Source organism: Ochotona princeps, chromosome 22, assembly GCF_030435755.1.
Source record: "Ochotona princeps isolate mOchPri1 chromosome 22, mOchPri1.hap1, whole genome shotgun sequence".
Taxonomy (NCBI): Eukaryota; Metazoa; Chordata; class Mammalia; order Lagomorpha; family Ochotonidae; genus Ochotona; species Ochotona princeps.
Genome location: NC_080853.1, coordinates 8364656 through 8379081, shown reverse-complemented (window position 1 = coordinate 8379081; position 14426 = coordinate 8364656). Strand labels below are relative to the sequence as shown.

The window sequence follows — 14426 nt, the reverse complement described above, 5'->3', positions numbered from 1 at the left end:
TTGTTTTAAGACTGACTGATGGATTGATTCAAAGGTCAGAAAGAGAAAGACAGAGTGAAAGAGAGCTTCCATCTTCTAGGTCACTCCACAAATGCCCTCCACAGCCGGATCTGGGCCAGAGACCTGGAACACTATTTAATCTCCCCCATGAGTGGCAGGGACCCAACTACCTGGGTCCATTTCCTGCTGCCTTCCCTCCTGGGAGCACCAGCATGGAGCTTCGTCAGAAGCGGAGCAGCCAGGACTCAAAGCAGTTCTTGGATTCAGGATGCTGGCATCACCAAAGGGCAGATTAACCCACAGTGCCACAACACTGGCATTATCTGTCCACATGTTGGCACACATGCATACTTTTCTGCAGCAAAGGTGTTATGAGCAGCACTCTTGCCAGCGACACACCTGGCAGGCTGCTTCACACAGCGACCCTGTCATCACCGCTCATTTTCCAAAAGTTTCCGAACGTGCCACTTCACCAAACCATTCAGTCTCACTGACTCCGGATTCTAAAACGCAGCCCCTGATCCCCAGTGTCCCAACATTCCTCTCTAGTACAAGGCTAGAAGTCTTGAATCTCTTTAAAAAAAAAAAAAAAATGATGGCACAAAACCACAGTTTCTTGGTTTAGCAGCAGAGCTCCAAGAGAGAAGAGAAACTTGGGTCTTCAGCCCCCGAAAAGCAGAAGCAGAGATAGTCTATGGGGGCTTTCTACCCACAATCCCATTCCTCAAGGACCCCAGCCCGCTCAGTTGAGGCAGACCTCTCCAGGCGCCTGGGAGTCCCACGTCTCTGTCCTTAGCCTCAGGGGGAGACTGATGGACTGCCGCACAAGCATGTCTTTGCCCATCCAGCAGGGTCCCTCTGTGCACCACTGCCAGGCTAGCACACCCAGCACGGGGGTCACAGGCACCTACCCTATGGTCTTCCCACTGCAGTCAGGGGTTCTGATCCAGAAAAACCACCGCGGCACTCTGAGCACCCCCAATGGGCCTGGCACCGTCTTGAGAACTGCAGCTCCAGGCTCCTTCTTGGATTATACCCATTGTACAGATGGGGAAGAGCAGGTTGGGGACCTGTCCAGGATCACCTACTGTCACCAGGGAGCAAGGCCAGGATGGGAACATCCATCCACACAGCTCCTGAGCCCCTCTTGGCCCAAGCTCCATGAACAGACACAGAGTTTGAAGGAAGAACCAGGCAGCCTGACCACAGCCCTGCCCACCCTGGGCAAGGGGAAGAGCAGCAGGCCCAGAGGGGAAGTAAGAGGAGGAAGCGCAGGTGCAGCTCAAGGGTCATAGAGATGGGGTTCACGGCCCGGCTCTGTTGCTTTAATCAAACCCTATGCCATGGGCCTGGCCTGTGAGGTATGGGTTCCGGAGTCAGGCAGCCTGGGATCCAGCCCAGTCCTGGGCTCCATGTGACGAAGGGCAGCCCACTGACTCCTGCTATTCCTCAGTTCCCTCACCACCTGAGGGTGTAACAGGGAGATGGTGGGAGTGGACATTCAAGTGTTCGGGTAGTAAAAAGAGAGCAGGGGCCAGCACCGTGGCTCCATTGGCTAATCCTCCATGAGCTGACGCCCCATACAGGCACTGGTTCATGTCCTGGCTGCTTCACTTCACATCCAGCTCCCTGCCGGTGGCCTGGGGAAGCCGCAGATGGCCCAAAGCCCTGGGACCCTGCATCCACGTTGAGAGACCCAGATAAATTGCTCCTGGCTCCTGGCTTCAGATGAGCTCAGCTCCCACCATAACAGTCATGTGGCACCTGATAAACACATAAATCTTAAAAGAGGAAAAAAAAAAAAAAAAGGAGCACAAACACCTGCTCATTTGTGGTGGTGACGGTCACTGTCATCATCCTCACCAGCCCTGTGCAGAGCTCACAGCAGCCAACCCTCTCCATGCCACAGCGCCCAAACGTGGCTGCCCCAGGCACAGAAGCAGCCCTGGTCACCATGGGCCGTACCCTCCATGCCACTGCTCAAGGCAGAGAGACCCGTCGCCACACACAAACCACCCCTCACAGAACCCCTGGGGACTAAGGAGGGGTGCGGTCCAGTTTCAAGGTGGAGAAAGATGACAAGAAAGATGACAATACCACCAGTTCCTGTGGCCGGAGTTGACCGAGTCAAAAGGAAACTTGCTCAGAAGCACTGTCCTTTTTTTCAGCCCTCACTTCACCTAGGCAGCCCTCCCTAACTGCCCTGCCTTGTGGACGCTGAAGCCCTATTCTCCAACCACCATGTACCAGAGGCATTTCTGCAGCCCACTGCTTGCCAGGCGCTGCTCCCGAATGTTTCCTATGAATGTTAAGAATTCACCTGCCTCTTTAAGAACTCTAAAATTTGGGACCTTCCCCCACTTTACAGATAAGGAAAGGTAAGGCTCAGAAAGGTTAAGCCCCTGGGCCCCAAGAGGGTGGCTCCAGCGCCAGGCCTGTACTTAGGGGTTTGTTCTCAACACCACTTGCCACCTCCATCAGACCCCAGCCCTGGTACTGGGCACCTCTCACAGCCTGCCAGAGTCTTCCAGCTTCCACCAGCAGTCAGGCTGTCACTCCAACATCCCAGTCTCCATGTGTCCCTTGGAGTTAACAGGCAGGGAGGAATGGAGGAATACCGGCATTCTTCCAGCTGGGAGGCTGGGGGAAAATCCTTTAGGCAGTACAATGACTGGGGAGAGAGGGTGAGGACTCAGAGGAGAATCAGCCTGCAGGCAGAGCGGAGCAGCTCCCCCAACAGCTTGTTCCCCCTAGCAGTCCCCACTCCCAAAAATGCCCTGTGAGGGGGTTGGGGGCAAGAGGCACAGCTGGCTCAGGTCCCTCTCAGGCACCAGACTGGGGACACATCCAAGGACGTGGCAGACAGGAAACCTGGCCCCCCTCTCCTCTACATCCTCCCACCCCTTCCCACGCCATCCCTGGTTTACAGGTGCAGAAGCTGGGGTCAGCACAGATGCCCTGGGTCATCAGAGAGGAGCCGGACCCCAAGCTGCCCTGCCGCCTGCACCCACATCCTTGGACTGAAAGCACTCTAGGACACCATGCAATTAGAGCCACCATTCCTTTAGTAAGGACTCCCTCATTCTTTAGTAAGAATGGTTGATGCCAATCTGTGTCCATTATCCCTGCCCACTCCGGCCGGGGCCCAGAGGTGTGGGGGAGCCAGGGCTGCTTCTTTCTCCCATTAATAAAAATTGGTCAGCTTCCTGTTGTTCCATGGCACTGAGGAGGCGCAGGAGGGAGTGGCTGGGGCTCTCCGCGAGACCGCGGACTTGTCTGTGCCCAAACAGCAGACTGTTCCTGAAACTGTGAGAGAGGAAGAGCTGAGGCGAGCCAGCTAAACCCGCCTGATTCTCACTGGCCAAATGGTTTTCAAAGCCTGGGCACACGACCCTCCCCCTGCACACACACACACACACACATCCCTTTCACTGGGTTGGGGTCTGGAGTTGGAACTCGGACCTCACACAGCCTTAGCTTGCACCCCCCACCCTAAATCCCCCACAAGCCAAGGAGAACACTCAGGGGATCCCAGAAAGTCCCTCTCCCCAGTCGGAGCTGTGAACTCCAGGGTCTTCCCAAACAGCCCTGGCTCTCACACCAGCCCTTCCAGAACCAGGATTAAGACTTGCCCAGAACCAAGAAGGGAAGTAAATGAGGACCCAGCAGGAGGCCCCGAGATGAAAGCGGCTGTAGTCTCTAACTTCCACTCCAGGTCCAGCCCCCACTCCACCCCCTCTCTCCCCACCCCCTCCACTGCCACTTTTCGCACTTCCTAGGACAGCAGGGAAGTGGCCCCCTTCCTCCGTCTCACAGAGTGAAAAGGAAAACAAAAAAAAGAAAAAGAAAAGAAAAGAAACAGTTTCCAACAAGCACTGGTGGGGGCTGCTGGGCTACCAGGGGTTCAAAACCTAATGTGAACACTCGGTCTGCTGGGTGAACCCGCACAAGTTCCTCCACCTCTCTGACGCTAAGCTCGTCCCCTGTGCAAAACAACCAGAAAACAGCTCCGCTCCACGGGTTGATCACCCAGGCTCTAGCCGCTCAAGACGCGAGGCGCTCCACACACAGAGTGATTTCACAAGCCTGAGGCTGTGGTTTTGCAGCGTGGAGATGGAGAGGGTGACCGGGGGGGGGGCAGTCTAGACGGTCCCCGTCTGGATTAGAAACCCACTCTGCCACGGGCACTCGGGCACGAGGGCGTGCAAGGTGCGCCGGTGAATGCAGAGAAGGAAGGGGTTCCCCATGCTGGGGGGAATCTGTGCATCCCGGACACCGGCTCGAGACCTCGGATCTGACCCTACTCTGCTGAGCGTGCAGAGGGCGCAGGGAGCTGAGGTGTCTAGGGTCTGCCCCCCTCCCCCAGCAGCAGTCCACTGCGACCCCCAGCAGACAAGCTGCTCTCACGGAGGGGAATAAAATCAGACGCTGCAGCGAAAACTCCCGGTGCCTGGGTCCCAGAGTCCCTGCTTCACGGATGTAACTAATTTTAAAACTATTCGAAAGAGGGAGAGGAGAAGAAAAAGACAAAAGGGCAGCACGGGGGTGGGGGGGCAAAGGAGGGGGAGACGGAGCGCGCGAAACCCACGGCCAGGGAGACGACAGCGCAACTCAAGAGGAGCCCGGATCTTCTCCCGGCTTCCCAGCACAGCCCCCCGAGATCCCGGGGCGGGGGGGGGGGAACACTGGCCACAGGTTGTGGGGAGCTGGCCCGCGCTCGGCTGCAGGGCGAGCGGCCGGAGCGGAGTTGCTCTGCTCTCGCCGGCAACAACTCACCGACTGCAAGAAGCGCAAGGTGCCCACGTAGTCCCTCTCAGTGCCCAAGATCTCGTTGAGGACGCAGAGGCGGAGGCGCAGCTGGCGCTCCGACTCCCGGGCGGCCGCGCACGGGCCGGAGCCTGTACCAGAGCTGGACTCTGAGGAACCCGGGGCACAGGGGTCCGAGTGGGCACCCTCCCCGGCTCCATCGCCGCTGGGTTCGCTGCCGCCGCCGCCGCTATCGCTGGGCGCCTCCATGCTAAGCGCGCGGCCGCAGGGCGCCGGCTCCTTCCCCGCCTCCCCGCCTGCACCGCGCGGAGGTCGTGCCGAACAGCGGCGACTCAGGCGTCCAGGCGCCCCATCCCGGACGGGGCGCGCCGGCGGCCGGGCGCAGCAGCTGGCCCGGCGCTTGGAGCGGCGGGTGGGACCGGGGGCGGGCACCCCCGGCAGGGCTGGGGGCGGAGGCCGGGCGAGGGGCGGAGGGGGCCGGCCCTCGGGGCTCCCAGACGGCGGCCACCACCACCACCACCACCACCCCCCGCCCCGGCTGCCGCCAAGGGAGCGTCTGCCAAGTGCCACGCCGCGCTCGGCCGCAGAGGCGCTCGGCGCGCGCCCGGGGGCCCCGAGAGGAAGCGCGGCGGCGGTCGGCGCCTACGTCGGAAGCTCTGCGCGCTGGCGCAGGGGACCGGCTGTGGGGCGCTCGGGCCAGGCCCCCTCCCGGAAGGGCCCAGGGGAGGTAGCGCGCGCACGCCTAGGCCAGCGTGCCCAGTCGGCGCCTGGACGCGTGGCGAGCCTCTGCGACCGCTACCACCGCCACCCCCAGCCGCCGCTAGCTATGCCACTCCCACCCGGCACACGCGACACCACCCGCGGCGCGCAGCCACACGCACGCAGGTCGGCCGCCGCCGGGGTGGGAAAGCTCGCCGCAAGCGCGCCCCCAGTGCTCCCCACCTCATCCCATCAGCACCCCCGGGAAGGAAGAGAGGAGGCGGTGGCCTGCGCGTGCGGTGACGCTGCCACGGGACACTCGAGCTCAGGGGTGCCCTCAGACCATGCCACGACCTTGGAGAGGATCCCGCGTGGCTGGCGCAGGCCCTGTCTTCGTTTTTCTGCTCTCTATTTGAGAACTTCCTTGCCCTTTGACCCTGACCTCTGCACCATTCCCAGGACAAAGCGAGACCGGCTTCGGAGCTGTTAAGTCAGTGGTCGGTGCCTGTCCTTCCCTCCTGCCCCAACCACCCAGGCCAGGCCTCGCGTCTGGCTGCTCCAGGTGACCCTGGATCCTGGAATCTCTAGACCAATATCCTCACCTGCCTTCGAGCACAGGATTGCGAGGTGAGACTCTAGGGTAGAGAGGCTGCTGCTCTAGTTCAAGCCCAGCTCCTTGCTTGCTCCCCTTAGTGACCCGGGCTGCTTGCCAGCGCTCCGGACCCTCAGTGCGTATGCGGATGCAGTGGGGCTAACCACTCCGTGGAAAGTACTTGGAGCAGCGCCCAGACCCTGGCCAGCTCTCTGCAAATGTTTGTTCTTCGTTATTGTTGTCGCATGCGTGAATTGCCCTCGTGGTCTGGCCCCTGCCTGAACTGCCCTCACCCACCTGCTTGCTGGCCAGGGGTCACATTGTGTAATGGATTCCCTGACTCACAGGGGATCCCCTGTGGGGCAGGAGTCTTACTGCTTTGCTGTCTCTGTCCCAAATATCCAGGCTTGTCTTCCCAGTGACCTCGGGGTAAATACTGCAGGTGCCTCCTAGCACCGCCTAGATTCTACTCAAGGTGAGGTTGGACCTGGGCCCCAAGGGGATCTTCTGGGCAGGGTGCAAGATGTAAACCTGTGAGGCTGACAGTGAAAGCAGTTGCAGGCATAAATGACTGGCCTTTGGGGAGAGTCTCCAGTGTCTTCTGTGCTGTGTAAACCCGGGGCTGCTCACGGTCACTCTCTGAACCTCAGCTGCTTATCTTTAAGTTGATCCATTTAGCACAGGAGTTAAGTCACCACTTGGGACATCTACATCTCCCGAAAGAATGCCTGGTTCCAGTCCCAGCCACTGCACTTGCAATCCAGCTTCCTGCTGATGCCCCTGGGACAGAGCAGCTGGCACTTCCTGTCCTGGAGTCTGTGTCACCTCCACGAGAGGCCCACCCACACTGAACTCTAGCCGCAGCTGTTGGAGGGCTTTACCTGTCTCTCTACCTTGCAAGTAAAGTTAAAATAATTGAATGAATATGTTTTGCTTAAAAAAAAAAAAAAAGAAACATAATCCTGGTACCACAAGAATTCAGTATAGTGGAAGCATCGTAAACTGTGGAAGGAAGCAGGCTTAGGTGTGGGTTCCAGCCCCAAGTCTGTCTCGGCGACTTTGGCTAAATCACTTTACTTCTCTGAGCCTCGGTTGTCTCATCTGTAAACATAGCAGTATTTGCAAAACATATGTGCACATGGAGGTCAGCTCACTCTTGGGGGGGGTGCATTCTGTGGACCGTAGGGCATGGAGCAAGCAGCATCCTGCACCCAGTAAATGCCATTAGCACCCCCTCCCCAACTGCCAGGAACATCCCTAGACATTGCTGACTGTCCCCCAAGAGCAAGACAGATGGGACTGCCCTATGATGAGAGCGGCTGGTGGATACACAGTGCCTGGCAGCTGGCAGCCGGTGGGTGCTCAGCAAACACTGTTGGAGCAGGAATCCCAGCCAGTGCACACACGGATCCCACACGTCCCCTAAGAATGGACAGGCGAAGCCAGATTGTCCAGTGACCCATGGTGCACTGAAACACAGGCCGTCAGCACCCATTGGCTCAGTTCCTGTCTGGACAACTGAATCCACTGGTGTGCATGCGACTGCAGGAAGGTGCCTCAGAACGTGAGGACAGAGTTTGTGTGGCAGGAGGTCCAGGCAGTTCAAGGATCAAAGCACCACTGCCTTCCTCATCATGGTAGTTCTTTCTCTGAAGGTTTGGGGCCTCATTGTCACAAGGTGGCTGCCAAGGCAACATCATTTCACACAGCAACTCCAAAGCAGCAAACCAAAGGACAGAGGAGACCCCTCTTGTGTCCTCATTTAGAATGTCAGTGCCACTCATGCCACAGTGGTCACATGGCCACTCGTGAATGGGCCACCACCATTAGCTTTGAGGAGACCTGCTTCATTCCCCCGGAGACACAGCTGTCCCACAACTTGGGGCTCTGATACTGAGCAAGAAGAAAAACCTGGTATCTCCCTCAGATGTCTCCAAGCACCTAGTATGCACTCGCAGGCATTGGGACACACACTGGGCATTTGGGCTGTGCCAAGACCCGGAAAGAAAACAAAGCAACAAAGTTATAGGTGCTCCTGCAGCCAGCACCATCTCCACAGCAGACAGATGCCGAGGAGTCACTCAGTGAGCTGCTCGCATCGTCCACCCAAGGAGTATGAGTTGAGGACCTATACTCTGCAACCCTGGGACAGCAGAAAGGGAGGGAAGCCGCCCCTCACCCCCAAACCAACCTGTGCCTGGAATCGTCATGGCTTATCCCGGGTCCCGTGACTCAAGACAGGGCTGCCCAGCTCTGGCAGTGTCACCAGGGACTCCCTGGGTTGAGGGCCTGCCTGGCTGCCTCCCAGCTGAGCCTGGCAAAGCACAGCTGACCGAAGCAAAATGACTAAGCAGGCACAAGCTGAGGGTGTCCTCCTATTCCCATTTCAACCCTTATCTCTCACCTCCCTCTTTGCCCGGCACCACACTGCTCCCTCCAGACTGGGGAGCTCTCGGGTCCCATGAATACCAGGGCAGGATCTCCAGAGTCTGTAGCTGGGAGACATTCCCCAAAAGAACAGGGCAGAAGGAAAAAACAACAGCCAACCTTTCAACTCCTGGTGGGGGAGGGGAGAAAAGCAATGCTGATAAGAGCCGTTGGGGAGATTGTCCTCAGTGGGGAGCAGCCTCCACAGATCCTGGCAAGTCCATTTCCCTTGGGTTGCAAACATTTCGCACTTGGCTGGGGAGAGGAATAGTCCCAGGCGCCCTGATGAGAACTTATCAGGCTCTGCCAGCCCAGGGCCTGGGGGCCCTGCCCCCACAGTGCTGTTTGAAGGAGGAGGGTACTCTGCCTGGTGCTTAAGACACCCACACCCCAAGTCCTAGTGTCTGGGTTTCTGACTCCAGTGCCTGACCCCGGCTTCCCACTAGCGATGGCTCAAGCAACTTGGGTTCCCGTCACCCACGAGAGAGACCCGGATTGAGTTCTGGGCTCCCAGCTTTGACCTGGCTGAACCCTGGCCCATTTGAGGGTGTTTGGGAAGCAGCAAGCAGGTGGCAGCTCTTCCTATCTCTCCCCTTATCTCTCTGCCTCTTAAATAAATCAATGATTTTTAAGTGGAAAAAAATCAATTAAGGCAAAGTAGGGGAAAAAAAGGGGATGATTTTTTAAAAATCTTTATCTGAAAGAGTTACAGAGAAAGGAAGAGACAGAGAGGAAGATCTTCCTTTGTCCTGGTCTGAAGCCAGGAGCTTCACCTGGGTCTCCCAAGTGGATGCAGGGATCCAAGCACTTGGTCCACTACTTTTCCCAGGCCCACTAGAAGGGACCTGGATTAGAAGTGGAGCAGGTGGAACATGAACCAGCCCCAATATGGGTTGTCAGTATTTCAGGTAGTGGCTTTACCTACTAGGCTACAGCACTGCCCTGGAATGACTTTTTTCCCACTCAACGTTGAATGAGCCAGGTGAGAGTTGAATTATCATCTGCCCAAGAGGGCCAGTCATTTCCCAAATGCAAATGAAGTCAGGCCGACTGCTCAGATACATAAAGGAGATGAGATGCATTCAGGGCTGTCTGGTTCTGCCAACCATTTTCCAGCCACAATGCCTTGGAAGAAGTAGAAGGGGACCCTTGGTGAGCCCCACCCTACCAGCAACACCCCTGCCTGCCTTCCCAGCCTTCAGATACCATGCAAGCTTCAGAGACCCGCTGTCCTGCTTCAGCTCTCGCCTCTTCCCAACTGTGACTTTTGAGCAAATGATTTAACACCTTGGCGCTTCGCTGCCCCCATTTGTAAAAATAAGGCCAGTAAGAGCAGTACCCTTCCAGAATTTCTGTGCAAATCAAAATGCTTGACAGAAGAGGTACAGAGTGTGGCTCAATGGCTAAATCCTCATCTTACAAGTGCTGAGGTCCCACGGGGCACTAATTCACCTCCATTTCCCTACCAGCATCCTGCTTGTGGCCTGGGAAAGCAGCAGAGGACAGCCCAAAGCCTTGGGACCCTGCACCTGCATAGGAGACTCAGAAGCTTCTGGCTCCATATTGGCTCACCTCCAGTCATTACAGCCATCGGGGAGTGAACCAGCAGATAGAGCATCTTCCTCCCTGTCTCTGCTTCTCTCTGAAAGTCTACCTTTCCAATAAAACTAAATAAATTTTTTAAGAAAGAACACAATTACAATAATAAAAAAACACTTAGTAGGTAGCTCTCGAGGGCTTAGAATATGGCCTAACCCTCACTTGAGTGTTAGCTGGACTAACTGCATAAGATCATGATGTCTGGCTGTCGGCAACTAATCTGAGGCCATGAGGGAGCACAGTGCTGACCAACTGATTTTGCAAAGTGACACATGCAAAGAATCTATGTGTGTAATATCACTAAGCTCTTGAGTTAACCAACTGTGAAACCAGCCTCTGGATCAACTGTACTATAACATAAAGCTGCTCTTTTTTTGTTTGGCAGTTTCAGACCAAACACACAGATTTTCCGTGCACTTGTTTACTCCCCAGCTGACTACAACAGGACAGGGCTGGGCCAGACCAAAGCCAGGAGCTTCTTCCAGGCTTTTCCATGTGGGTAGCAGGGACTCAAGTACTTGGACCATCTTCTCGCTCCCTTTCCTAGGCCATTAGCAGGGAGCTGAATTGGAAGTAGAGCAGCCAGGTTCAATCCAGCACGCATATGGGATACCTGCCTTGCAGGTAGTGGCTTTATCCACCAAGCCGCAGTGTCAGCACCGGCAATAAAGTTTGCTGTCTTCCCTGGCACAGTGGCCTAGTGGCTAAAGTCCTCGCCTTGCACACGCCAGGATCCCATATGGGCACCAGTTCATGTCCCAGCAGCCCCGCTTCCCATCCAGCTCCCTGCTTGTGGCCTGGGAGAGCAGTCGAGGAAGGCCCAAAGCCTTGGGACCCTGCACTCATGGAAGAAGACCCTGTCTTCAGATCAGTTCACCTCCAGCTGTTGCGTCCACTTGGGCAGTGAACCAGTGGATGGAAGATCTTTCTGTCTCTCCTTCACTCTATAAATCTTTTGTTGTTGTTAAAGAAATTTTCTGTATAATTTAAGCCAATGAGCAAGAGTTTTCCTGATTTACAGCAAAACTCCTTACTGTTGGGCCTGTTTCCCCACTTAGTTGGGCAGATTCCTCGACTGGTCAGACAACCTGAGACCTCAGCTTGCCTGGAATCTTCCCAGGTCATTCTTGCCTCTCAGTGCAAGTTTGAATGCCATCCCAATTTGTAGGCCCTTTTCTAAATAAGTATTTCCCTATTATATATATATATATTAAAATGTACAAACTCAGAGGCAAGGTGAACTCTTCCTCATCATTTCCCACAGGGACAAAGCCCTAAAATTTCTAACAGGAAGGCTGGGTTGGCAGTGGATGTAAGAAAGACTGAGAAAGCTGTTGGTGCAGTGAGAGTCAATTCTGCAATCGAGGCCACAGATCAGGCAGGACAGTACATCAGAATTTGCAGTTAGGAATGCCAGATTGTTTCAGCAGACACCCTGGACACATAGTTAGATGTCTGGATTTTTTTTTCCCCCTCCAGTTTGTTTCCTGGACTAAAAGCTCAAAAATAAAGCTGCCCAGACACCTGGCAATGCCAGTGGTAACTTTAACTGAAAGCTGACGGTTTCCTCCTTAGCCAGCACAAACCCAAACAGCCACACCCTCTCCAAGTGCCTGTTAGCCTGCAGACTGCCTTCCCAATTCCAAAGGTAGAATCCACCCCTGGAGCCGCTGGGCAAGTCCTCACCCAGTGGCTGCTATGGACTGAGTGTTCACTATGTACCAGGCACAACAGAGGCCTGACATCACACCCTCCCAGCTGTCCTTCCTGCCCATCACCATCGTCCTGCCGCTTTCCAGAGAAGACAGGTTGAAAGGGGAGCCCAGTCGGCACACTAAGTTAATTAGGATGCAGTTCAGCTGGTCAAGGCTGCCCGCTTCTGATCCAGTTCTGCTGATGAGCCTGGGAAAGCAGCAGAATGTGGCCCGAGTAGTTGGGGCCCCTGCCATCCACATAGAATGGAGTTCTTGGCTGCTGGCTTCAGTCTAGTCCAACCCTTTTGATGCTGCTTAGGGACTGAACCAGAACATGGAGGATTTCTCTTTCTCGGCTTCTCTCTGTTTCTCTTTCAAATATGTAAATGCAATTATTCTTCTTTAAAAAAAAAAATGGGCCTGAGAGCTTCAAGGTATGAGATCCCAGCCCTTTCCACCATCCTCCCCTCCATCACTAAAATGGAACCTCAATGCAACCTCCAGAAATAAAAGAGGGAAATGGGAAGAAAGCCTGGGTCATCAGGGGCTGTAGCAGGAACTTCACCCATCATTTCTCTTCCCACCCTAGGCATGTATGATCCTGAAGGCACACAAGCCCTCTCCCAAACTTTGCCAGGATGCCACGGGAATCTTGTTTCCCTCACAGCACATGATGCCAAGTGCATAGGTATGACTGGGTGAGTTAACAAGTCCAGCACTTGCTGTAGTTTCCAGGCTGACAGCAGCTCCCCTGCGAGTGGCTGGTCATGTTCTAGGCACTGAGACTAAAACAGAAGGCAAAGCAAATGGAAATCCTTGCACTCCGTAGCTGACCTTGCCGCATATGCTGTGACAGTGAAGACAGCAGCAGAGCCTGATGAGGCTGGACGTCCCCTGGGAAATGAACACAAGCCTTGCAGGAAAGGGGGCATCTTAGTTAAAACAACAACAACAACAACAACTGAAAGAAGGCATAGCAAAATCTGCCTGCCTGTGACCTTTACAGCAAAAGCAGCAAGTGCAAGTGCTTGGTAGCCAAAGGGCACCTGCTGCTGGTTCACAGAGCAGTCAAGGGAAACAGTAGCAGAAGTTGCAGTAGAGGTGAGAGGAAGCCAGTGTGTGGGCTGTGGAGGTGACTACAAAGGACTTGGACTCTTTCCCTGCCAAAGGTGAGAGTTATGGAAAGCTGTAAACAAGGAGAGAGATGATCTGACTTGGACTCGAACAACTGTGAAAATCAGACCCTGGGCAGACTTGTAAGGATACTGGGAGAGTTCAGGCAGGTGAAAAGGCTGGCTTGAACTGGGCTAGAGCAGAGGAGATGGGCAGAGACTGTCGCTTTCTGGCTTGCTCTCAAGATGGAGCCAGCAGAGCTTGCTGAAGACCTAGGGTAAAATAGTTGGCAATCTGTGGTGACTCCAAGGTTTGGGGCTCCAAACAACTGGAGGACTGGCACTGGCATGCCCAAAACAAGGGAGGACTGTGGGAGGGACTTCCAAGGAGGTAAGTAAAAGGGGTAGCCTTGGCCACATTAAGTGCTGGGTATACTACCCTAGTGGACATGAGCTGAGTGAATAGTAGGGTACACAGTCCAGGGGCCCTAGGGAGGGATCAGACCCCAGATAGAAACGTAGATACTACCAAGATGTAAGTGATGGCTAAAGCCACAGGGGGCCAGACTACCCAGGGGTGGGCATGTGGAAGAGAAGGAAGGAGGGATGGAGCTCGGATGTTAACGAGAGCACACTTCCAACTTTTCCTTGAGCTTCAGTCTCTTTCAAGAGGACTGAACATGGCGATGGACCTTGTTGTGGCCACGTTTCCCTTTGTGAAACAGGTAGAAGCCAAGCTCCCAGTCCCGGGTCCTTGGCTGCCTCAGTCTCCTCAGGTGTTAAACAGGGACGCGAAGAGCCCTGCTCTGCCAGTTCTTCAAGGGAACAAGCGATCACAGGGCGATCTTACAGATGCGAAATATCTTGGAAAACTCAAAGATCTTTCTCCCCCACCATCCCATTCTAGGTCCTCAGTAACATGAAACCAAAGCAGAGGGAGAAACTTGAGCAGAGTCAGAGAAAAGGAGAGAATCATGTGCAACTCCACACAACAATCTGGATGCACTTAAAAAACAGTGCTAGGGCCCATGTGGTGGCATAGCACAAAGTCAACACAGCATCTGTGTAGACACTGGTCTGTGTCCCAGCTGCTCCACTTCCTATCCCAGCTCCCTGCTAGTGGCCTGGAAAAAGCAGCAGAAGACAGTGCAAGTGCTTGGGTCCCTGCCAATCACGTGAGAGTCCCATATGGAGTTCCCAGCATAGCCCAGCCCATGTCATGGTGGCCATTTGGAGAGTGAACCAGTGGATAGAAGATTCTCTCTCTCGTGCACACATCTCGCTCTCTCAAGTGCACATGTTGTCACTCTTCCAACAAATAAATAAATCTTAGAAACAAACTCAGACACACACACACACAGAGCATGTTGAGCTAATGAAGCCAATTCTAAAAGCCATCATGCAAATTTCGTTATGCAGAGAGCAAGAGTGAAAGCATGAAACGACAGTGCTGAGGGACAATCTCACCCTGCCAGTCCTAGCTGGGCTCCCTCTCTGGTTGGGGCAGCGGGACCTGGAACAGAGATGAACCTCGCA

The 14426-nt window shown here is 55.0% G+C and overlaps 1 protein-coding gene across 1 annotated transcript in view; it reads right to left on the bottom strand.

The window, feature by feature from the left end:
* The window catches only part of PREX1 (phosphatidylinositol-3,4,5-trisphosphate dependent Rac exchange factor 1), a 126601-nt gene extending 121335 nt beyond the window's left edge, over positions 1-5266 (bottom strand). Inside the window, exon 1 of the mRNA XM_004585885.2 lies at positions 4777-5266. Coding sequence (XP_004585942.2) covers positions 4777-5016 — 240 coding nt within the window. The 5' untranslated portion in view covers positions 5017-5266. The remainder of the gene's footprint in view (positions 1-4776) is intronic.
* Between the last annotated feature and the right edge of the window lie 9160 nt (positions 5267-14426).